The following is a 23,972-nucleotide window of genomic DNA, read 5'->3' on the forward strand; positions in this document are numbered from 1 at the left end:
TTTACATAACTCAGTCTCTAGGCTAATGGACAAAGTTAACCCATGCTTGGATTCCCCTCGCAGCACATATAGAAGGACCGTTCAGGTAAGTCAACGGTCGATTGGAGCCCGGAAGCCCTTGTCAACAGGAGTGTTGTAGATTTTATAGGCAGTCCCCAACTTACAAGCATCATTGGGACCGGATTTCCCATTGTTAAGCAAGGTGGCTTTTTAGTGAGTTGTGCTTGATTTTTGTCACAGCCAGTTAAGCAAATCTCACAGTTGTTAAGTGAATCCAGCTTCCCACATTGACTTCCTTGTTGGAAGCTGGCTGGGAAGGTCCCAAAATGGCAATCAAGTGACTCCATAATTCCACAACCATTATCTATACGTGCCCAGTATTAATTTTGACCATGTGACCATGGGGATGCTTAAAGGGGTCAAAGGTTAGTTGTGAGTCACTTTGTTTCAGGGCTGTTATTGTAACTTGGATCAATTGCTAAATGAATAGTGATCAGTTGAGGACTACCTGTATGGAGGGACAGGTGTTCTTGAGTTGTTGGGATTGAAAGGGCTGCAGAAGAGATGCTTTGTCTGACCCAGGTGCTCCTCCAGTGGTAATTTCAGAGGTATCTTTGCCCAGCATGTTAAGCTGCATTATGCTAACGATAAGGAGAGAGTGAAATGAGAGCACCTCTCCTAAGGTGTGTAAGACCACACCTAGAATCCTGCATCCAGTTTTGGTCACCACACCGTAATAAAGGTGTTGAGACTCTAGAAAGAGTGCAGAGAAGAGGAACAAATATGATGAGAGGACTGGAGGCTAAAAGATATGAAGAATGGCTGCAGGAACTGGGCCTGGCTAGTCTAGTGAAGAGAAGGACCAGAAGAGACAGGATAGCCGTCTTCCAATATTTGAGGGGCTGCCACAGAGAGGAGGGGTTCAAGCTATTTTCCAAGGCAGCTGAAGGCCAGAAAAGGAATAATCACTGGAGGCCTTCAAGAAGAGACTGGACTGCCATCTGTCAGAAATGGTGTAGGGTTTGCTTGGGCGAGGGGTTAGATCTACAAGGTCCCTTCCAACTCTGTTAATCTGTATTTGTATCTGAGAGCACCTGCCACAACCTCACGGATTTAGGTTTTACATTCGCCAGGCTTCAGGGTTTTAGGATGCAGGTGAACCTGTTCAAGTACTTCCTCAGGGGTACCGAGGCACAGGGGAGAAGGGCCTGTTCTCAGGTGCATTATGGCTACAGCTTAGCCTCCACATTCTGCTGAAGCAGCAGGGGGAATCAAAATTAAAATTTGCCATATTAATTAGTACCATAAATGGAGGCAATGAATGCCTGTAGGCACTTCATGAATGTTTGAAACGTGAGTTTTTATTTCTTGCATAATTTACAGGCTATCGTGTTACTGTTTCTTGGCATTTCAACTGTCCCCTTCCTCTGTTTGTTTTTTAACAGCCAGAACGAATTTCCGGAGAACAGTACGGCATTCATTCTGATGTTTGGAGTCTAGGAATTTCCTTCATGGAGGTGGGTGCCTTACATGTTTTTTTTTTTTGTTGTCCCCCCCCCCCCCCGCAAATAACACCTTTAATTCTGAAATGCGAATGAAACAAATAGCAAAAAAGAATCTTTCATCAGCCGAGTCCCTGTGATGATGCCCAGGTCTTCATTCTTAGCTGCTCCCTAGTCTCTTCTAAGAGGGGAAAGTGTCTGGATGGGGGTCCGTAGAGGGTTTGCCAAGTCTTGGGTTGCACTGCTGAGATGTCTGTGGAGATTCTCCATCACCCAGGTCACAGTTGTCCCAAAGGGGCTTTTTCAGGACGCAACTGGACTTTCTTTGTTTTTGCTTGAAGACGTTTCGCTTCTCATCCAAGGAGCTTCTTCAGCTCTGAACTGAACCTGGATGACCGAGTATCTCCATCAACAGGGTTCCTGTGCAATTCCTGTAGTGATGGCTTTCAAATGCATACCTGAAAGACTCCTGGTCTCTTTCAGTTCTTCAGCCAGAGGGCAGGGAGAGGCCCTTGCAGCCTATGCGGAAGAGAGAGGGCCGAAATCTGGTTGCTCTCAGGTTTCCTTCCTGGTTGCCAGTCTTCCTCTTTGAACGCCAAGTTGGTGAATCAGAATACCGTCAGTGTGGGGAAATGGGCCAGTCTGGCTCCTATCTGAAATCTGACTGGGGACAAGTGAGGCCCCGCAGCTCTATCCACTTGGGTTTTCCCCACAAGTACAAGCAGACCTGGGGGCCAAGAGGCAGAATTGCAGTGAGCAGTTGTGATTGTCATCTGAGTTCGGCAATTGTGCCTGGTTGCAATGCAGCGTCAGCCCAATCGGTCCAGACAGACTTTTCTCCAGGCATTTTTTTCTTTTCCTTAATATATGTTTTCCTTTGGGGTCTTAAAGGGATTTCATAAACGTTTACATTTTGCCTTCATTTTTATTTCTGGCCATGTTAAGCATTTTTTTAAAATGAAAACCTGGTATTTAATTCACCAATAAATAGGAATGGAGAAAATTCCTCCCAATGCTAAGTATTACACTGTGTTTCCCTAACATGTACTGTATATGGTGGGGGCTTCTGGTGACAGAGGAGGGTCTTTGACGGGATTTGATCAGGTCTAATCGCTGGATCCAGCTTTGTGTGAAAGTTCATATTAAGAGTATTTGTTTCATGAAGATTTGCTAGCTTACTGGATAGAGCTTCTATCCCCAGGCCTTCCTCCCCATAAAGCATTTCGGAAGGTCTTCCTTCCCCTATCAGATGCATTGACCATCTATCATATGGGAACTCTTTGGGAAAGGGGGGCTCAGATGGCCAAGCAATTGTTTTCTAGTTTCTGGCTGCCTTGGTTTCCTAGCCTGACTCTAGCAATCCTTGTTCTGCCTCATATCATGTCTCAAAGGTGCTTTCCCCTGGACTTTCTCCACTCCATGTGTATATGGACTCCCCAAAATCCACAGAGAGAGATCTCCACTCAGACCAGTTGTCAACTGCATCAATTCCATCTCCTGCAACCTTGCAAAACATTTAACCCCCTTATTAACTCTTCCGATTGGCAACCCCATCACATCAACACTTCACAGGACTTTGTCAGCAAGTTTTAGAAACAAAATTGGATCCAGATGAGTCTGTGGTTTGTTATGATGTGACTTCACTCTTCACCTGCATTCCCATACCTGAAGCTCTCACGGTAGTGAAGAAATGACTGATACAACTCAGCACATTAGGCGACAGAACCAACCTCAGCCCAGAGCCATGTTGGACTTCTGCTTAATCACTACTACCAATTCAATAAACTCCATTTGTCTTTTGAAAAAGCACCTTTGGGACAACTGTGACCTGGTTGACTGAGAATATCCATAGATATATCTGTGATGGAAAAATGGGAGGGACTGTCAGGCGTGCCTCACTCAGTATCCAAGAAGGAAAACCCCCAACTCCATTTAATTAGAGAAGAGATACTTTTACTGGACACAAAATGAAAACAGCGAAAGTGAAGCAAGATCTGAAGCAAAAAAGGCAAACTTGTACATATCAAACGTTTACCCAAAACCTTTCCCCCAGTTACCCCAACCCAATGTCCAATCTCCAGCTCCCAAAGGTGTCACGTGGGGCGCATCTTCAAGTGGCCTCATTCAGTTGGTATGCAGAGACAGTTGGCCTTGACCAAACCCAAACACGAGCCTTCAGCATGCGCAGAAGATGGTGAGAACAAAACTCCCTTTTTCGTGATATCTCCACCAGCACTTTTCCCCTCCCAAATACGATGAGCCCCCACCCTCCCCGTTACTATGGCAGCTGATAGCAAGCATGCAAGGTAGAGGCTGACAGGGAGCTTCCTCTTCCTGTGTCCCACTGTGGAAGATCAACCTTGGGTTGTTGGATCCCCACAGAATTAGCCCAACAACCACAGGTTGATCTTCCAGGGTTGCGATGGAGGGGGTAAAGCCCCATTCCCGTTGACAAGGGAGGTCTCACTTATTCTCTCTCCTTACACTGTTGCCCAGCTCTCCTCTTTCCTTGTCTGCCTTATCTGTCTCATGAGTCACAGGCATGGAACAGTTTGTCTCTCTGCTTTGTTAATTGGTGTGTCATCTCCTCCTCCTCCGAGACGTCCCTTCAGCACGATCGTTGTTTTATTGGAGTGGTTTGAGTGACGGGTTAAACGAGCAAAGTGAGGAAAAAATGTGTTGCAGAAGGCGAGGTGCCTCTCTCTCTCAAATTGCCCAAGGTCGTGGCTATTGAAGACTCGCTGCCTGCTAATGCTCAGACAAGTCAGAGGACCCGGAGTTGATGCTGGAATTTCCAGATGCCTCTTCTGAACAGTTCTGGTTTTGGTTCACTAGGTCAGGGGTGTCAAACTCAATTTCATTGAGGGCCACATCAGGGTTGGGTTTGACCTGAGAGGACTGGGGCATGTGGCCAGCTTGATGTCATTCATCAAGGATCTGTTTTTGACTATGACACCTCCTGCAGCTCTCTGCCAGTGAAAACGGAGCACAGGAGGGCCGCATGCAGCCCTCCAGAGCTCTGTTTTCACTAGCAGAGGGCTGCAGGAGGCCGTCGCGGCCAAAACCAGAAGCTGGGAGAACCTCACCACTAAAGAGTAGTCCGTTGGATAGGGCCGAATTGTCAAGTCTATCAGTACCTTTTGGACCTGGAGCCTTTCTTTTGAGATGTTGGCTCCCCTCCCTCCCTCCCTAGCTCTGTGTGCCAGTCATAGATTGTATGGCATCCCTTCCATGCCTTCATCTTAAACATCTCTGAAGATGTTGAAGAGCATTTGAACCTTACCCTCTTTCATTTTGGATATCAAGTCTACTTATGGTCGGCATTCTGTCTTGAAATGTACCTCTTGAAAGAAAAATACAACAAATATAAGGGGCGATGTCTTTCCTTTTTTCTGGTTCTATTAAAAGAGATTATGAAAGGAGAAAAAAGATGAGAACAAGATGTACCCTCTTGGGGGACCTGGTTATGAATCCTGTAATATTGTGCTGGGACTGGCATTTTCATCTCTGCGCCATAATAGCCCCGGCAGCTCCTTGTCACAACTCTTTGGGTTGCATTTGAACTTCTGCCATTCCTCTGTCATCCAACTGTGGCATTGTTCTATTCATTTCTTTGCCCCTGCGTTCAGGCTCCGGTTGATAAACCAGAAGTCATCATTTGTGACCTCACTCATCTTCAAAGATATGCTACGGTTCTGAAGAGTTGTAGACAATGTGGTTTTCTTCACCATTTTCTGTCAAATGCCAGGAAAATCAGGAAATTCAGGCAGTTGAAATGAGTATAAAGATTTATCTCACAACTCTATAAGAATCTGAACTACTAACGGTCAAGGGAAATTAGCGGGAGATAAGAAAGGCATTGAAGCTAGGCTGGACTTAGATCTCTTCTGGGTGCGCAGGGACTCATGAGTGATGACACGTTTGACCCTTCCCTCAGATTCAGCCTGGTCATCTCTTACATTTTCAACAGTCAAATTTGGTGATTGACTGGCATCCCAACAGAAGCAGGCCAGGTTTTGCATCTCGGAGACGGGGTAAAGTTGATGCCCATGACTCTAGAGTGGCCCAGAATTGATGCATTACTAGACCAGGTGACTTGACTTGTAACCCTTTTCGTTCCACTCCTGTAAACCTTAATCATGCGCTGCGCAACTCTCACTCTGCATCTGTTTCTGAAAGATAGGGAGGTCAGTATTAACTAATCCCATTTAAAGTAGCATTATTTCCTCATTCTTAGTCTAAAGATTTCAAGTAGTTGTTAATTGAACGCATTAGATGGATTTAGGCACATTTCAGTAGTTACGGTATGATTTGTTTTAAATTGCTTTAACTGTTTTCTCTACCACATTTTCAACTTTCCCCAGACTAATAAAAATCATCCTTTTATAACCAACTATCCAAGGAACCATCAGTGATTTGGTGGCTTTAAATCACTCTATTATAAGAGACAGACTAAAAAAAAATGTGGCAGCCTTTAAAATACTTTTTAAATGAAATGCCTTATAGCTCGGAATGACTTCAGGAGGCTGATAACAGCATTTGTCAACTTTGCCAACTATGAAACGAGTGGGCTTCAATTCCCAGAACTGCTGGCTGGGAAATTCCGGGAATTGAAGTCCACCCATGTTCAAGTTGCCACGGTTGAGAAGCACTACTTTAGAGGTAATTGTCCATCTCTTCACCAGGATTTTGTCCCCACTTCTCAACTCAGTTCCACCTGATCGGCATCTGCATGAGTCCCCCAGAATCTCTAAAGGGGAGAGGAGGGCAGGAAGTATGGTTGCCCAACAGCAATCCTGCAACTTTAGCTGATCTTATATCCATTCCTTGAAGGCGTCGGCCATATCATGTAAAACGGTGAAAAAACTGGTTGAAACAGAATAAAGATGAAGGTTCCCCTCGCACATATGTTGCTGGTCGTTCCTAACTCTAGGGGGTGGTGCTCATCTCCGTTTCAAAGCCGAAGAGCCAGCGCTGTCGAAGACGTCTCTGTGGTCATGTGGCCAGCATGACAACCCTGAAGGCACACGGAACGCTGTTCCCTTCCCATCAAAGGTGGTCCCTATTTTTTCTACTTGCGTTTTTTACGTGCTTTTGAACTGCTAGGTTGGCAGAAGCTGGGACGAGTAATGGGAACTCACTGCGTTACATGGCGCTTAGGATTCGAACCGCCAAACTGCTGACCTTTCTGATCAACAAACTCAATGTCTTAGCCACTGAGCTACTGCATCCCTTAAACAGAATTAAGATATCCCCCCAAAAGGGGATCAAATTGGATCAAAGCCCTTACATCAGGGGCACCCCAAGCCACAACCCACTACCAGGCGTTTTGAGCCTGGTAAGGGTGACTGCCTTTCTTCGTTGTCTGCATCAACTTCCAGGTCACAGTTTGCCAAACAGAAACAGGTGAGGGTTTTGGTAAATTCCTAGGGCAGAGGGAGCCTAAGGAATACATGAGAGCTTTCTGCCACCAGAGAGGAGATACCCAGCAAGGCCACATTCATGAAACTACCAGCCAGCACAGTCTCTTCCCAAAACAAAAGTACTGAGTGTAATTGGTGGACACTGAACTGTGAGCAGCACAGGGCTGAAAATGGGGTTTGACCAACATTTCATGGGGAAACCTCAGTGCTGACTTGGTTTCTGCTGGGCCTGCATGATTCTAAATTTTACTCTGGTACTTCCTACCTGCCAGGAGTTTCCTTTTTTGGATGTGCCGAATGGGATGGTTGATAGAGCCATTCGGAACCAGGCTGCACTAATGGATCTGCACACAGACGTGGCTGCCCAAAGCTTGAACCATCTCCTCCCCCGCCCCCTAGTCCGTATAGCTGGAAAGACTGCAGATCTCTGTCTCACATCATTGACCGGACAATATTTCTCCATAAAATTAACACTGGTAGCCATTTATTTGGCACAAAGGTGGCATATAAATAGCAATCTTTGTATTGTTGTTAACAGACTATATTTCTATTCCAAATTGGATAATGTCATTTATTCTTATTCAGGAATTATATTTCACCTAATTTAGGACAGATAACAGCTTTATACATATGCCCCAATATGCTTTTTATTTATAACATTAATAAAACTCTTCTTTGGATCAGAATTCCAAGACTGTGTAACAGTACAGCAAACATATTTTTAAAAAACGATTAAAATATGGCAGAACAGTAGCATGAAGCAATTGTGATGAAGAATAGCAATTAAAAATGATGAGGCAAACAGGAAGAGGGTATGAATTAAACTATCTTGATAAATAAAAGCATGGAAAGCGGCTTCCCCCCAACTCACGTCTTTATGAAAACTAGTTAATGGAGCCATCTTGAACTATGAAGAATTCAACAGTCAGAATTGGAGAATATCTTGATAAGAAACTAGCATTTAAAACTGAGGAAGGCCTCGGTTGGAGCTATGATGGATAAGTGGATTATTTGTGTTCCACTAAATGGTAGAAAGATTAAGGATGTTGACTCAGAAAACAGAGAAAATTTGGAGTGAGATGTGTCAGGAAGTTGACACTGACAGGTCAGATAGCCCTCGACTTAATAACCTCAGGTGAGCCCAAAATTTCTGTTGCAAGGCGAGACATTTGTTAAATGAATTATGTCCCGTTTTATGACCTTTCTTGCCACTGTTGTTAAGTGAATCACTGCAGTTGTTATATTAGTAACACAGCTGTGAAATGAATCAGGATTCCCCATTGACTTTGTCAGAAGGTCATAAAAAGTGGATCATATAACCCCTAGAATACTGCAACCATCATAAATATGAGTCACTTGCCAAGTGTCTGAATTTTGATCACATGACCATGGAGATGCTGCAATGGTCATAAGTGTGAAAAATGGTCATGTCACTTTATTTGGTGCCATTGTGACCTTGAATGGTCACTATAAGAGCTGTGGTGGCACAGTGATTAGAGGGCAGTACTGCAGGCTACTTCTACTGACTGCTGGCTGCTATTTGGCAGTTTGAATCTTCCTAGACTCAAGGTTGACAGCCTCCCATCCTTCTGAGGTGGGTAAAATGAGGAGCTGGATTGTTGGGGGGGGGGGGCAAGAGGCTGGCTCTGTAAACCACTTAGAGAGGGCTATAAAAGCACTATGAAGCGGTATATAAGTCTAAATGCTATTGCAATTGCTATATGAATAATTGTAAGTCGAGGACTATTTTGTACGTACAAAAGAAACATCAGATGCTAGTGTAACTTGTGAAAATATAAATTATTCTGCTAGCTATCACAGAGGAAATTCAGGAAATATCCCTGTCCCACATAATATTGTTCGGGTTGCCATTTGACACTGAGAAGGATGACCGCTTGCTTCCTGGAACAAGGGATGCATATCTTACTTGCAGCCCCTCCCTCTCCAGGGGGGAAAGCTTCTGCTTGCTCTGGAACCGCATTCTGGCTGGTTGAGGACAAACCAGAAGTTGAGTTTTGAGGGGATGGCAATGCAGATAGAAGAAAAAGTTGGTTAAGATTCTTCTTAGAACTTGTAGGAAGAAGGATTGTCTGGATAGCAATTGATGGCTAGGACTCATCAATTCAATGAAGTTCTTGTCAATCTTGGGAACTTTAAGACAGAATTCAACTTCAACTCCAGAATTCCACAGCCAGCAAGCATTCCAGCGTTTGAGTTCTGCATGAGGCAATTTGAAGGAAGAAAATTGATCAGGTCTCAACCTGATAGGGATCTTCAATGACAAGTTAAAAGTTAATTTTCTGGGACAAAGCACAACTTTAAAATTAACTTAAAAGAACAAAAATGCCATTCTCTAGCTTTAAAGAATGTAATGGAGACCAAGACTCTTGGGCTCCACCCCCACTTCCCACTGAGAAAAGATGCTTCTGAGAAGTTGGGCCACATCAGGCCTTCTTGAATAAAAGAAGAGCTTTTATTATAATCGAATGAGCTTAGTTTTAAAAGCCCAAACTTTCAACTCTGGTCTTATCTCTTTTGACTCTTTGGGGAAGTGCTCAGCTTTTGGTTAATTTTAAGTAGAAGAGCTAGAGAAAAACCATAAAAATATGGTTCCTTTGGAAGCCTTTGTTTATGGTCCTCATGCAGATGGAAAGCTGAAGAGGGCATTTTTGGTCAGCCTTGGAGAAATGGTATGACATAGAAGAAGGCCTCTGAATAGAAAATTATGTTAGCTACAACTGGACAAAAACACCCCTTTAGAGCAAAGTTCTAAGAAGTAGATAGGGAGAATTGGGGTATTCCCTTCCAGGTCCTGTGGTCTGCATTGGGGGCAACTGCTGCTTTTTAGATTGGTAAACGATGGAGCGTGTGAGAGATAGGAAGAGGCTATCTATTCTGGGTTGACTTTGCCAAATGAAGGTCATCTACGTGACAATGGATGATGTGGTCCAGCTTTTGTGGTGGTTCAGCGGTAGCGGAGTCCAGTGCCCAAGGCCTGAGTCATGAATAAGTAATTGCCTCCGTGGCGGGTGAGACCCATCAGAAAAGCTGGGCAGGAAGAGGTTGCCTCGCAGAATGTTATCAATCACCCAGTGACCAGAACTTCTAGTAATTAGTGTATTTTATGTGGCTCTGCTTCATTGGCTCGGAAGCACATATGCTCCAGCAACAGCAGAACTTAGCCGGAGTAATATTCCAGCGTGATTTATCCACTTGGTGCACTGGGAAGTAACCCCACATGTATTAGGGGAACGTTGTGAACTAAACTCCAATAAAGTGGAAAGTTTAGGTAAAGTTGGTCCAGGTTGAGGCCTCAAACTATCCATCTTTCTCTTGTCTTCCTTGCGAGGGAACAATACAAAGGTTGGGTTCCAGGGAGACAAATAAGGTAATTACTTCAAAAGAGCAAAGGAAGGAAAAGACACAGAGATGGTACAAATCCATAAACTCTTAAATGTTACAAATCCATAACGCTTAACACTCAGGCAAATGTCTTGCTGCATTTTGATTTGCAGAAAGGGGATAACAAGATGGATCAGCCCATTCTCTGGTCTCCCTGGGGGAGTGTCCTGGGCCCTTTCTTTTCAGAACCACCACCCCCCCCCCAAAAGCTAGAATAAATAAGAAAACCTCACTAGTAACTTGCGGGGGGTAGAGAACTGACTCATCCATTAATTGCACATCAGGTCCCTAATTAGAGAGTGTTCTCATCCAGTCTTGTAAATCAAAGGTCCTACTAGGACATTCATATTTGTTGGCTTAAAATTCATCCCATAAGAGTAGTAATAATGCCATTGTTATATTTCTGGGGATGTTTTGCCAGAGGGGCCATCAAATATTTTGGGGGCTACATTTTTATTTATTTATTTATTTATTGTAAATTAGGCCTTCATGAGCCTCAGGTGGCATGTTGGAGAAATAATGAAATCCTTGGTTTTTGAGGGGGAAAGTATTGATTATGCTATTTTACTCAAAAAAAGGTTAACTCAGAGACCCAGCCTGCTACCTCTTTGGAAATAGCACGTGGGAAACCCTGGCACCAAAAATGGGTGGTTGTTTGGCAAGATCAGCAGCATGATTGTGGTGGGCTCTGGCAGCCCTCAAAGGGGGCTGAGGGACACGAAGGACCCAAACACTTACCCAGAGGGAGGTCCAGAGTGCAAGGGAAACATTCTAAAATTTGACTCAGGTGAAATGGGACAAAAGTGGGAAATCCTCTGGGCTGGGATGTCCGCAGAACGGAAGTGAAGATGGGAGTCGCAATGGTGAGATCAAAGCATTGATGTGCATCGCGGGTGGAATGGCGCAACAACACCAGGCAGAGTTTTGGTTGCAGACACCATCTTGACTTTTTTGACCACATCTTGAGGACATCCCTGCCCGGGGCGTTTTAGAATTGTAGAGTTGGAAGGAGCTCTTTGAGGTGTGAAGTCCAATTTTGTTGGTGCACAAATTTGGTTCAAACCCTCTGGCAGATAGCACATCGAGTGCCAGCACACCCAACTGAGAGAGCACCGCAGGATCTATGCCATTAGCTCATCACTCTAGAGTTTTCCTTCCTGTAAAGGTATTCACTATTCTTCTGTCCATGACTTCTTGCCCTGCCTCAGGTGCCTTGGAGAAGAGGCAGACCGCTTCCTCTCTGTGTCAACCTCTCAAATATTGGAAGGCAGCTATCATGTCAGCCTTCGTGTCAGCATTCCAAATATCATCCAGAATTAAATCAGAGCTCAAGACATAACTTTCATCAAAGTTCCAATTTATTAAGAGAGACATGTTGGTACATCTGTGGAAAACCCGAATCTGAAAGCTTCCTGGGTTTTCCACCCAGTTCATGATCTTGCTCCCAAACCCACAAGTCCATCACATGGGCCAATCTTCCTCTGCCGTGCTGGCATTTCCACCCATTTAGTTCCGGTCAGGTGCAGAGGTGCAGAGACAAAGGATGACTGTGGGCTTCTAGAAAGGAATGTTCTATTATGACAACAACATTCTACTCCTTCCTATTCCCCCTCCCAATTACTACACTAATGAAACAGCATAGAAAAATAATAGAAAGTGTGGCAGGCCAAAGATCCTAAAAGGAATATGACTGCAGGCCTGACGCCTAATCCTTCTCTTCATTAGACTAGACACATCTAGCTCCCTCAACTTTCCATCATACAATTTAGCCTCCAGTTTCCTCTGGCTTCTGGCCCCTTGATGAGCTGTACTATCACTCCCTAAACGTGTATTGATTTCTCTGAATCCTTCTTAAAATGCAAGGGCCCTCTGATCAATGTAGAGCAGAGCAGGAACAATAACAGGCTATCTGTGACTTATCATCATTAATTTGGCAGTTCAAATTTGGTGCTGAAAAAGTGGGTGACATAATATCCCCCCCATAGTGACATGATCAAACTTTGGGCGCCTGGCAACCGTCATGCATTTGCAATGGTGATCTCCACTTGCAACCTTCCCGGCAGCTTCCAACAGGCGCAGCCAATGAAGGAAGCTGGATCTGTTCAAAGACTGCACATGTCGCTAAATGCCTGCAGTAGTTTGCATAACAACTGCAGGAAAAAAGATCATAAAATAGGGCACAACTCACTTAAGAACTGCCTCACTTAGCAATGGAAGTTCCAGTACCAATTGTGGATATAAGTCAAGACTATCTGCAGTTCCAGTGATTTTGAAATGTGTTAAAACCTAAAATTGGATTTTCCTTTTTTAGCTACTGTATGATGCATGCCTGACTCCTACTATGAGACATGGTGCTCACAGAGGGGAAGGTGGTGTGATTGGCTACAGTGAAGTGTCAGTTTCCCAGGAAGGAAGGACCACGTGCCAGATAATGTGGGGGGCGGGGGGGGGGGGGGAGAAGCAACACATCTGAAGACAGAGGAAGAGAGTAAGGAGCGCCCCTTCCACAACTCTTCAATAGGAGTTCATTAGGCAAGAATAGCAATAGTTTACTCTTGAAAATTTTGAGCAGTGCAGTAGCCTAGAGGTTATGACGCGCGTCTCACACTCAAGAGAATGACAGTTCAATCCTAGGCAACAACAGATGTTTATCTGGGTGCAAAGAGAAAATAATCTACTGTGAACTCTGCATAGGCGTCAGGAAGGGCATCTGGCCAGTAAATGCTCAGCTCCAACTCCACCCTGAAACAAGGGATTATAGGCAGTGGTGAAATTCTCCAGAACTGGTCAGAACCTGCGGAATTTCACCCCTGATTATAGGGTCATACAAAGAAATAGACTGGCAGGAATCTGTTTGATCAGGGTAAGCAAATAAAGAGATGGCTGAATTGTTCTTGGGCTTAGCCTGACACACACTCGGTTCCCAGTGAACTCCTACTCCAATCCTTTCCCAGAAGTTCTCTTTCTATTCCAGATCTCCAAAGCCTTGGCTTAAGAGCCTTCGCTTAGCAACCATTCAAAATTACAACTGACAAGCCCCCTCCCCCCCATCCCCAAACCCCCTTACTTACTTATACTCGGTTTTGAAATTATGATTAGCCACTCACACAAAACCAGCCAAGGTCATGTAATCCTATTTTGAGCACTTGGATACCAACTCACCTTTTTACAGCTGTTGGCAGTGTGCCAGAATCACGTGACCACGATTTTCAATGGTTGATTTGTTGCTGTTTTTTTGTTTTGCCAGTTTCCAACATTTACTTTCCAGTTTCTAGCAAAACTGCTGTGGCGTTTGCTAATGATTTCTACCTTATTAGGTAGACAGTAACTTTTTTATGTTTGGGCTGTAAAGGGGAATTTTTATCCTAGATCAGGTCATTGTTAACGGCATGTTTGATTCTTTTGAGAGGTTACAAAAAGAACACAGCCTCTTTCAAACTGTTGAATAGCCATATAGCAAACAAAGCATGTGGCCTTGGAGCCCCCTGCAATCTTGAGTGGGTTAATAAAGGCTGTGCTCCCTCTTATCTGATCATCCCCTATGCAGGATCTCTCCCCCCCTCCCCATCCCCTTCCCCAGGTGATCCCCACATACCATTACAGAATTGAGAATCAATGGCTAAACATTAGGACTTTTTAATTGAAGGTAAGTGAGCCTGTTTTCCCTGCTGTGTGGTGGTCTCCCTGTCTTGGTACAGCCCTGCCCATTCCCCTGTCTCCATCAGCCAGTCCCCCAGCCCTCAGGAAGTGTGGTACAGCCCACAAGTCACCCACCGAAGATCTTGTAATGTTAAAAAATGGAAGCTTTCCTCCCACAGCTGCCTGGTGGGCTCTGTTGTTAAGCCAGGCACTTTGGAATGCAGCTGCGCAGTTGGGGCAGAAGATTAAATTAATTTGTAACCCTTTCCCCCCATTTGGAGGGGGTTTAGTAAATCCTTCCCCTTTAATTGAAACCCTATTTCAAGGTGGCTTGTGCTACTGCTGCTGCTGCTGCTCTCTTCCCAATTTAACCTCCAGAGCGCTTAAACGTGGGTAAATTGCAGTTATATCCTCACGGATTCTTTTTAAAATTGTGCCATAAGGGGACGGTGGAATTGGTAGAGATAAAAAGGGGAAATGACATGGCTTCTCTTTGCAGTATTTAATATTTATCAGGGCTTTTGTCGGGGGACTGTTAAGGTGATTTTAAATCTTGTATCTGGAAATCTACAAATTGATCTTGGGAATGAAATCTCTCTGCTGTGGTTTCAGGTAATCCAGTTGTTATGTTTGGGTTTTAAAGAGAGACAGGGAAAAAAACATCACTTTCCAGCGTCTGGATGCTCTTAACGTGCCGCTTTTTTCCTCTAAATTGAGAGTTTAACGGCAGTGCACAATCTAAATGCAAAATCTAGAGATGGAAATTTAATTGTGTAAAATGTGCACAAAGTAATTAAGAACAAATTTTAGAACATTTCAGACTATAAAGTACTTCTTTAGCTCGATCACAAGCAGTATTCTAAGTGCTTATTTTCAATTTGCAGTTATGCTGAGAAACATGGAATGTGACTAAATAAAGCCATCCTCTGCTTTTCAGAATAACTGTAAATTAAAAAAAACCCAAATTTGCAAGTCGCACAGAGTAATCTGGGGGCGTAGAGGGTGGGGGAGGCTTTATGGCACCATTGTCCTTAAAAACAGCATTGCAAAGTGCATCAGGCTCAAATCCTAATAATTATTAATTTTATGAATAAATGCATTTGATCTCAGACGGATAACTTTAGGGAAATAAAACGGGGATTCTACCGGTTGGGCCATCTAGTCCAGCCCAGATAGTGAATTAAAGAGACCTGCCTGAGAGACCAGAAGTGGACAAGCAACGCTCCCTATAAAACTCCAGATCAAGTTTCCTTAAAAGTTCTAGCAACTTTGCTGTGGATCACATTTGTCTAGCGTTTTCCAGCTAAAGTCCCTTCAGATGGCTTTCAGGTGTGCAACCAATGCAGCTGGAAGACAAGACAATTGTTCCTAGACCAGTTTTTTTTCCACACAGCTGCTGGCTTCAAACACACACTCTCCCCTATCCAACTACATGCAACATTTACATTAAGGTGGCAGGCTAGAAACCAGGACACCAGGAGTTCTAGTTTTGTTTCAGGCACAAAGGCAGCTTGGTGGCCTCACTCTCAGCCCTAGGAAGGAGGCTATTTCTGAAATATTGCCCCAAAACGGAGGAATTAGTCCATGCAGCCATCAGTCAACACAAGATTTGAAGGAACCGCAAAAAGCACAGAGGCTGCAGCTAAATCCCCTTCTTTGGCCTAAGCCAGCCAGATGTACTTCAGCTAGCCAGGGGCCAGTGACTTCTTTGCTCCTTTTTTCCTGCATGAGCCACTGATGGTGAGAGCAGCAAAGTTGCTCCTAAATATAATGGTGGAAAATATGGGTAGGGCACGAAAGAGCCTCACCACCTGATGGGAAAGAAAAAGTCCCAAGCAGTAGGTTGCTATATGAGGCAGTTGCTAAGCAAGGACAACTTGTAGAGCACTTGAAAGGGATTCTGCGTGCAGTTTGATTTCAATGGAGCATCTCTAGGCAACTAGATCCGTTGCCCAAGGTTTCTGATGTAGGATCATTTGAGCCTAGTCATTTAGCCTTGTCTGAGAACATAAAACAATAGGGTTGGAAGGAACCTTGGAGTCCTCTTGTCCAACCCCTTGCTTAAGTAGGAGATCCTGTGTCGTTGGGGACAAATGGCTGTCCAGTCGCTTCTTGAGATGTTAAGGACCCTAGAAAGAGTATGGAGAAGAGCAACGAAGACGATGAGAGGCCTGGGGGCTAAACCATACGATATGTCTCATCTAATGAAGAGAAGGGACCAGGGGTGACATGTTAGTAGCCCTCCAGTACTTGAGGTTCTATAATAATATGATTTATTCTCCAAAGCACCTGAGGGCAGGACACGAAGTAACGGGTAGAAGATCATTAAAGAGAGATCCAACCTAGAACTGAGGACTCCGGATTGGTTTGTTCATTGGTTTGTTTACTTGGCTTTCCACAGTATTCTCAGGAGTCTTTTTCAACACCAAAGTTCCAACAATACAGTACTTTTCCTATCTTACTTCTACAAATTTCAACTCTCGCTTCCATGGAGTGACACAGGGAATGCCATTGCTTGCACAATCCTGGTCTTTGTAGTTACATCCAAACTACAAAGTTCAGATGTAACTGAACTTTGTAGCATTGAATGGTATTTGAATATCTTTCCCAAGGACTCAGTAGCAGTACTAGTCTGTGGCTTATTTCTTGACTGCTGCTTCCTTTATTCTGTTAGTTAATCCTAAAAAGCAGATACTATCTATCAGTTCAGTATCCTCGTTGTCAAACACACACTTAGCATATTTTTCGGAGTATAAGACACACCGGAGTAAAAGACGCACCAAGATTTTGAAGAGCTAAATTTTTTTAAAAAGGTTTTTGCACTCTGCAGGCCTTCCAAACCCTCTGCATGCTACATTTTTTTGTGAAAAATGGGGCATGCAGAGAGTTTGAGAGGCCTGCAAAGTGCTCCTGGGGGCTGGGGCGAAGGCAAAAACCAGCAAAAAATGGCCCCGTTTTTCATAAAAAAACAAGGCATGCAAATGCTTTGGGAGGATTGTAGAGTGCTCCTGGGGGCTGGGGAGGGCAAAAACAAGCAAAAAAACGCCTTTTTCTTTTGCTTGATTTTTCCCTCCCTAGCCCCCAGGAACACTTTGCAGGCCCTCCAAAGCCTATGCACATCTATTTTTGTGAAGGGGACAGAGTTTCTGGAGGCCAAAAATGTTGTACTCAATGTATAAGATGCACCCAGATTTTCACCTTATTTTTGGGGAGGGGGCGGGGAAAGGTTCATCTTATACTCCGAAAAATACGGTACATACCTTGACACCTCACAGAGACGCAGAAATGTCTTCAGTGGCTCCTTTGTCTCAGATCTTACCTTGTTTTGGCTTGGAGCTAGAATTACCAATTTCTTCCTATTGCCTGTGGTTCGGCCTGGTGTCCTTGGTCCTGTCTTGCTAGCAGAGGTCACACTTTCTAGACTTCACCAACATCGTCTACTTGGGTAGTTCCCTGAGGACTTTCAGAGGTGAGGGTGAGAAGATGCGTGTCATTTGGTCAAATGAAGCTATTGTCCAGCCACTGCCTGTTTTCTGCATTGTCTTGCAAATTGTCAAGAGAGCAGCCTCTTCTTGCAACCCCAGCCTGTGACAGGCAACTCTGTTTTAAAAGAAGGTTCTGGAACAGAGGGCGACAAATTAATATGAGTAGGATTTAAAATAAAGATATTTCTGGGTTGGGGAACAGATGTGCTCAGCCAGGAGGATTCCAGAGGCAAAGCGGAAAACTTACGAAGTGCTTTCCTGATGGCCTTCTCTTCTGCGCTTTCCTGTTTTCAACTCCCTTTTGAGGATTATAAATCAGTGGAGGTCCACACTGCTCGTGTTATGCAGGAACAATGCAAAGCCCTAATTTGTTTTATGTAAGAGCTCCCCAACCCCCCCTCCCCGCCCCATCTTTTGGCTTCCATGCTTTAGCTGTTAGCCTATTTATAAATCTAAATCTACATACAGAGGTCATTGGTTGGCTGAACTTAAAACCATTTTACTCAGTAAATTTAATTAAGAAAATACAGTGCAACTCATAAGCAAATGAGTTTTTCCTAGTTTTAAACCAAACCATCCTCTTGAGTGTTGATTGCCTTGCTCGACCCCTGGTGATACAGAAACAGGCAAAATTAAAAAGGACATTAAAGCTTCATTAAATCTGAAACACATTTAGTACAGTGACATATCTGCAGGCTATTTCGGGGAGATTACAGATTACCTTGACAATCTTGGACTGGGGCAGTGGGGGGGGGGGAGCCCTTGGCACAGCCCAGTCAGACAAAGGTTCTCGCCCTGGCTGGCATCTTTAGGGTTGCCTTGTTCAAGCCAGAGCCCTGGACTTTGAAAATACATTGTCATCAGAAGTCCACGGCAATCATTTCTATATCGAGAAAACCCAATTCTGCACTCAGAATATATTTGCATAAAGTGGGGTGATTTGCGTAAATTTTCATCTGCATTCATTTGAGTATTATTTGAAAAGGCCATTTTCATCCGAAATGTTGATCTGCCGTTGCGGCTTTTATGCAGAAGAAGAGCAAGCAGCCCAGACCCCTGCTGTGTTCACAACATACTTTGCACCCGAGACCCAGTGGTGGGTTGCAGGCAGTATGCCCTGGTACAGGCGTACCAGTGCCTGCTGGGAGCACTGGGTACCGTTCCAGTACGGTCCTCTGGAATGCCCGCCCACCCTCCTTATCTGTATTCGAGGTCTTTGGTGCATCTGTGCACGTGCACGGAGCGTACGGCGCCTGCGCAACGCTCCGCCAAGCAGCTGAAGCATCATGGAGGCGTTGCAGAGCATCGCAGGAAGTAAGGACACATGTGTGCACGTGTGCTGCGCGTGTTCATGTGGTGGACACCGGGACCTGTTGCACCGTATCGGCTCCACCGGGATGAGGAGCCCACCACTGCTGAGACTCCTCAACTTTCAATCACAATTCAGCCCAAATTTTATGTCGCTAGGCGAAATATTCGTTAAGTGAGCTTTGCCTCATTTTACAACCTTTCTTGCCACAGTTGTTAACCCCGTAATTGTTATATTAGCCACATAGTTCTTTAGTGAACCTGGCTTCCCGTTGATTTTGCTTGTCAGAAGGTCGTAAAACGGGATCCCACGACCCTGGGACTCTGCAACCGTCATAAATATGAACCAGCTGCCAAGGATTTTGATCATGTGACCACAGGAGGCTGAAAAACGGTCATAAATCCCTTTTTTTTTCAGTGCTGTTGTAACTTCAAACGGTCACTAAATGGACTGTTGTAAGCCAAGGAATGTAGACAAGTAGCCCTCGGCTGAGAAGCATTTCTTTAGCGATCGATGTCAAAATGTCACAGAAGACAGTGATTTATGTCATGGCATCCCCAGGATCACATGATGCTTGTCAGTCAAGTTGCAGCCCCCCCCCGGGTCATGTGATCGTCACTTACCGCCTTTTTAGTTGGCTTCTGCCCAGCAAGGTTAATGTGGGAAGAAGCCAGATTTGCTTAATGACCGCATAATTCACTAAGCCAGGGATGTCCAAACTTGGGAACTTTAAGACTTGTGGATTTCAATTCCCAGAATTCCCCAGCCAGCCGGCTGGGGAATTCTGGGAGTTGAAGTCCACAAGTCTTAAAGTTCCCAAGTTTGGATACCCCTGCACTAAAAGCAAGTGCACGGACTCACTCACAAGAGAGCAAAGAAAAAGTCGTAAAATTGGATGCAACTCACTTTCCTTAGGCATGGAAATTCTGGTCCCAATTGCGGTGGCAACTCAAGGACTGCCATTGAATGTGCCATTTTCCTGGGTCCGTGGGGCGCAAGGCAATGAGGAGGTGCCCTTCTTGGGCCGGTGAACCTTTGAGTCCCTCTGTCTCAAAATCAACGTCGTAACGAAAAGCAGTACCAGCAAGCGCCTGAGCTCGAAGGGAGGATTTGAATCCGTCACCGTGGGGCTGAATTGCGAGCCAGTGGAAATTGGAGGGAGCACAACGCCAAGATCTCCGAGATGCTGACTTTCAAGAGCAAAAGGCAGGATTCGGCTTCCATGGTGGATGGAGGCTGTCCAAGCGCCTTGGCGCTTCCTGCATGCTCATTGCGACCGTCCGCTCTCGTCCAAATGGCTCGAATCTCTTAGCAACTGAAATGCACAGAGAGGCCACAGAATTGAAAAAGGCCCATATTTTGTTTACGAGCAGAGAATTTGGCTGGGCAGGCAGGCAGACAAATAGAGGTTTTTAACAGATCTGCTGCTCATTTATGGACAGCCTTTCCAAATATTGGCATTTCGCTTTATCTGTTAAGGTTTGTTTGTTTTTCATTCTGTCTCTCTCGTTCACTCTCTTTTTGCCCTCAGAGCAATTCTGAATCGTGAGCCCCTCTCAACCCCCTTCCTTTTGCTCAACCCCTAATGCAAATCTCTCTAACGAGACCATTGTTTTCTCTTCCAGCTTGCTCTCGGGAGGTTCCCCTATCCTCAGGTAAGACGTTCCTTGCTGCCTCATTGATTCCTGTGGATGAAGTTGCAACAAGCAATTGTGTCAGTCTTTCCACCTGCTTCATATAAATCTGCCGTATTAAATCAAAAAGCAATCACTTCAGAGTTGTCCAAAACCGCCCTGGATTCTGTTCTCCTTTTAAGGTCCAGGATTTATTTTTTATCCCTCTTAGACTGCTTCCTGGAGTGGAGCTTATAGTGAGTTTGAAGCCGAGCAAATTTGCTTTTCTGCATTCCCGTCAACACGCTGGCTGGAAGTGATATGTGTCAAAATCCGGTGTCTTTAGAGTAGCGTTTTTCAACCTTCGGGAACTTTTAAGATACGTGGACTTCAACTCCCAGAATTCCCCAGCCAGCATGCTGGGAGTTGAAGTCCACCTATCTTAATGTTCCCGAGGTTGAAAAACGCTGCTCTAAAGTATAATCTTTATTGTCATTGTACTTAAATACAATGAAATTGGTTTTAACCTCACTGGTACAAAATTATAACAGAAACGGGGAGAAAAGGAAAAGGAAAAAAAAAACTAGCATGTACATGGAGTGATTTTAATTGTATTTAAAAGTCTCACAGCCCAAGGATAAAAACTATCTTTAAACCTCTTTGTTCGGCTGGCTATACTTCGATGTTTACTTCCCGATGGTAGAAGTGCAAAGAGACACTGATCAGGGTGTGAATCATCTCGAGTATCTTCCTTACTCTGCTAAAGCAGCGAGATCTGGACCAGGAAGATTCTGGGACTTGAAGTCCACAGCTATTAAGGAGAATTTCATTTTTTTTAGAAAAAGAAGAAAGCAACTGCGATCACAAATGCTTCTATATATGAAGCTCTTTATATGAGTTTGTTATGGTTGGAAGATGTGGTTGGAAGAGGACGGAGGCCACTAATCCCAGCCACCGTTACTGGTGGTTGTGGCTTATGCCCGGAGCCTCCACACCTTTCCTGTCGTTCTTTTCCACGTCTGGGTTGGTTTTCAGAAAGAAGAACTTGTTGTGCATATTTCTTGTTATTGGATTGGCCTTGAAAATTACTTGAAAAAAGAAGTTTGTCTCTGCTTATAGGCACCCCTCTATCAAATCACCAGCAGGATTGACAGAGAGGAGTGGTTGGATGTTGCAGAAAGTCTTTTTTGCACACAAGTTCAGCCACCACTGACTCTGCAAGAATGCCATGTTTTATAAAAGGAGGGGGTGATGGTGGAAGATAGGTAGGCCTCCTTGACCTATGACCGCAATTGAGCCCAGAATTTCTGTTGCTAAGTGAGAAATTTGTTAAATGAGTTTTGCCCTGTTTTTACAAGCTTTCTTGCCACAGTTGTTATGGGAATCACCTCAGTTGCTAAATTAGTAACACTGTTGTTAAGTGAATCTAGATTTCCCATTGGTTTTGCTTGTCATAAGGTTGTAAAAGGAGACCACATGATCCGTGGACACTGCAACTGTCATAAATATGAATCGGTTGTCGAGTGTCTGAATATAAATCACATGATTAACACTGTTATAATTTCAAATGGTCACTAAATGAACTGCTGTAAGTCAAGAACTACCTGTACTACTACAGTGGGATCTCGGTATTCATTGTTAATTGATTCCGGGAGGCATAATGAGTACCGAAAAGGATGAGAACCAAGCAAATGTTTCCCATAAGGAATAATATAATGAGTCACAAGGCAGCCGACAATGACTAGCATTTACTTATGGCCTTTGGCAAAAGCACCCAATAGGGAGTAATGGGTTCACTGAACGTCCACAGCCATTCGCTTAATGGCTGCCGCAAAAAGAGGTTGTAAACTCAGGTAGGTCAGGTGGATTGCCCCCTTTACGGCAGTCACGACTTACGACTGTAATGAGCAGGCTTCATTATGATCATAAGTTGAGACTACCTGTGGAGCGATAGGTGGGAGCTGCCATATAGGCCAGTGTTTTTCAACCTTGGCAACTTTATGCGGTGCGGACTTCAACTCCCAGAATTCCCCAGCCAGCAACTGGCTGGGGAATTCTGGGAGTTGAAGTCTCCACTTCATAAAGTTGCCAAGGTTGAATAACTCTAGATAGGCCAAGCTTAGGTTTTGCAGCTCCATTAACCCTAAATGATAGTTACCACTCCATATCGAGCAGTTTTCTTATCCTTCCAAACCACTTTTTCCTTGACCCCCATCTCATTTAAATGAAAAACCAAGAACAATTCACTTGAACTCCATATGGAAACATTCCACATATTTCTTCAAATATTCAGAGCCTTTTCCTCACTGAGGGGAGCCCAAAAGAGTCCTGGCCCCAGGCTGGATTTTATTATTTAGCTGAATCTTTATGGATTTCATTCTCTACAATAATATCCATCACAACTAAAACGGGTTGTGCGACCTTCTCGCAAGCGAAGTCCATGTGGAAGTCAGACTCACATAACAACGGAGTTACTAACTCGCCAACTGCTGCCATCCACTTAACAATCATGGCAAGAAAGGTCATAAAATGGGGCAAAACTCACTTAACGAACTTCTTACTTAACAACAAGGATATTGGGCTCAGTTGTGGTCGTATGTCAAGAGCATTGTACTGTAATTTTTGTCATTCAACATTTCATTTGCCCCCACCCCTCCTTTTGCATCCTCTCTTTAAGATTCTATCCCATCGTTTCTTTGATATTAATGCAACTCTTTTCCCTTGGCCAGTCGTGGCAACTTGGCCTAGACCCCCTCCCTAGAGGTGGGGTGCCCATTTTTGCTCCTGGCTTTGACTGCGCAAACCCTCCAATGACAATTGTGGTTCTTAAGAGTATGAGAAATCCTGCGATATACAGCTCAAAATTTAATTACTGGAAGTGGTATGTTTATTCCTTGCCCATGCCTAACCCTAGTGAAAGCTTTTGTTGTATTCGTTGGGGGCATAAATGCATTTATCATTTCAGGCGGTTGCAACACTGCAAAGTTACAATTCTCTTGCACCAGCAGAGGAAGCAGCAGCCTATTCCCCGGGTGAATGGCAGTCTCTTTTCCTAACCTCCCCGTTGATAAAGGCCAAAGGGCCGGGAGGCATCTCTGATTTAAAACCAGTGTTGGTCTGTGCTCTTTAAGCATCTATTAACTTGTTATTATTATGCAAATGAACCATACTAATTTATGCACGGTTAGATTATGCAGATGCCTCACCGCTATGGTTATTGAATAATAGGAAGCAATTTGATCTCTTCCTTGTGTTTAGAAATACTTTTTTTTTAAAAAAAATGGAACTAATTCTCTGATACTTGAAGATTTAGTAGCTCAATCCATGCTTTCTCTCAATTTGCTGCTCTTGGGTGGTTGTCCTTAAACCAGCAGCTGCCTGGTGTAGAGGCCTTGTATAGCTCTCATTCATAAATACTACATACTGGATTCAAAAGTGCCTGGTGGCAGAGGAAGAATATTTACTATAATGACCAGCAAAGTAGGGAAAGGCTCAAGAGCGAATGGGATCTTTCAAAGGACACTGAATAGTAGCCAGGTGTCTGTTCAACAGGTGAGTGATGGCTTTCAACATGGGCAAAATTCAGAATGTGCAAAAGA

General features: G+C 44.3%; 1 protein-coding gene across 3 annotated transcripts in view; it reads left to right on the plus strand.

Annotated features, from left to right (window-relative positions):
- The window catches only part of MAP2K5 (mitogen-activated protein kinase kinase 5), a 181,083-nt gene that overhangs the window by 89,591 nt on the left and 67,520 nt on the right, over window positions 1-23,972 (plus strand). For 2 of the 3 annotated variants that reach the window (XM_087704388.1, XM_087704387.1), the window contains exons 16-17: window positions 1,446-1,517; window positions 20,386-20,415. In XM_087704388.1, the coding sequence (XP_087560514.1) occupies window positions 1,446-1,517; window positions 20,386-20,415 (102 nt within the window). Of the gene's footprint in view, window positions 1-1,445; window positions 1,518-6,187; window positions 7,778-20,385; window positions 20,416-23,972 lie in introns of those variants that run through there. The other variant, XM_087704389.1, reaches the window with a different exon arrangement.

Source organism: Thamnophis sirtalis, unplaced genomic scaffold, assembly GCF_051295495.1.
Source record: "Thamnophis sirtalis isolate CommonGarterSnake01/CBP01778 unplaced genomic scaffold, rThaSir2_p1.2 scaffold_2, whole genome shotgun sequence".
NCBI lineage: Eukaryota > Metazoa > Chordata > Lepidosauria > Squamata > Natricidae > Thamnophis > Thamnophis sirtalis.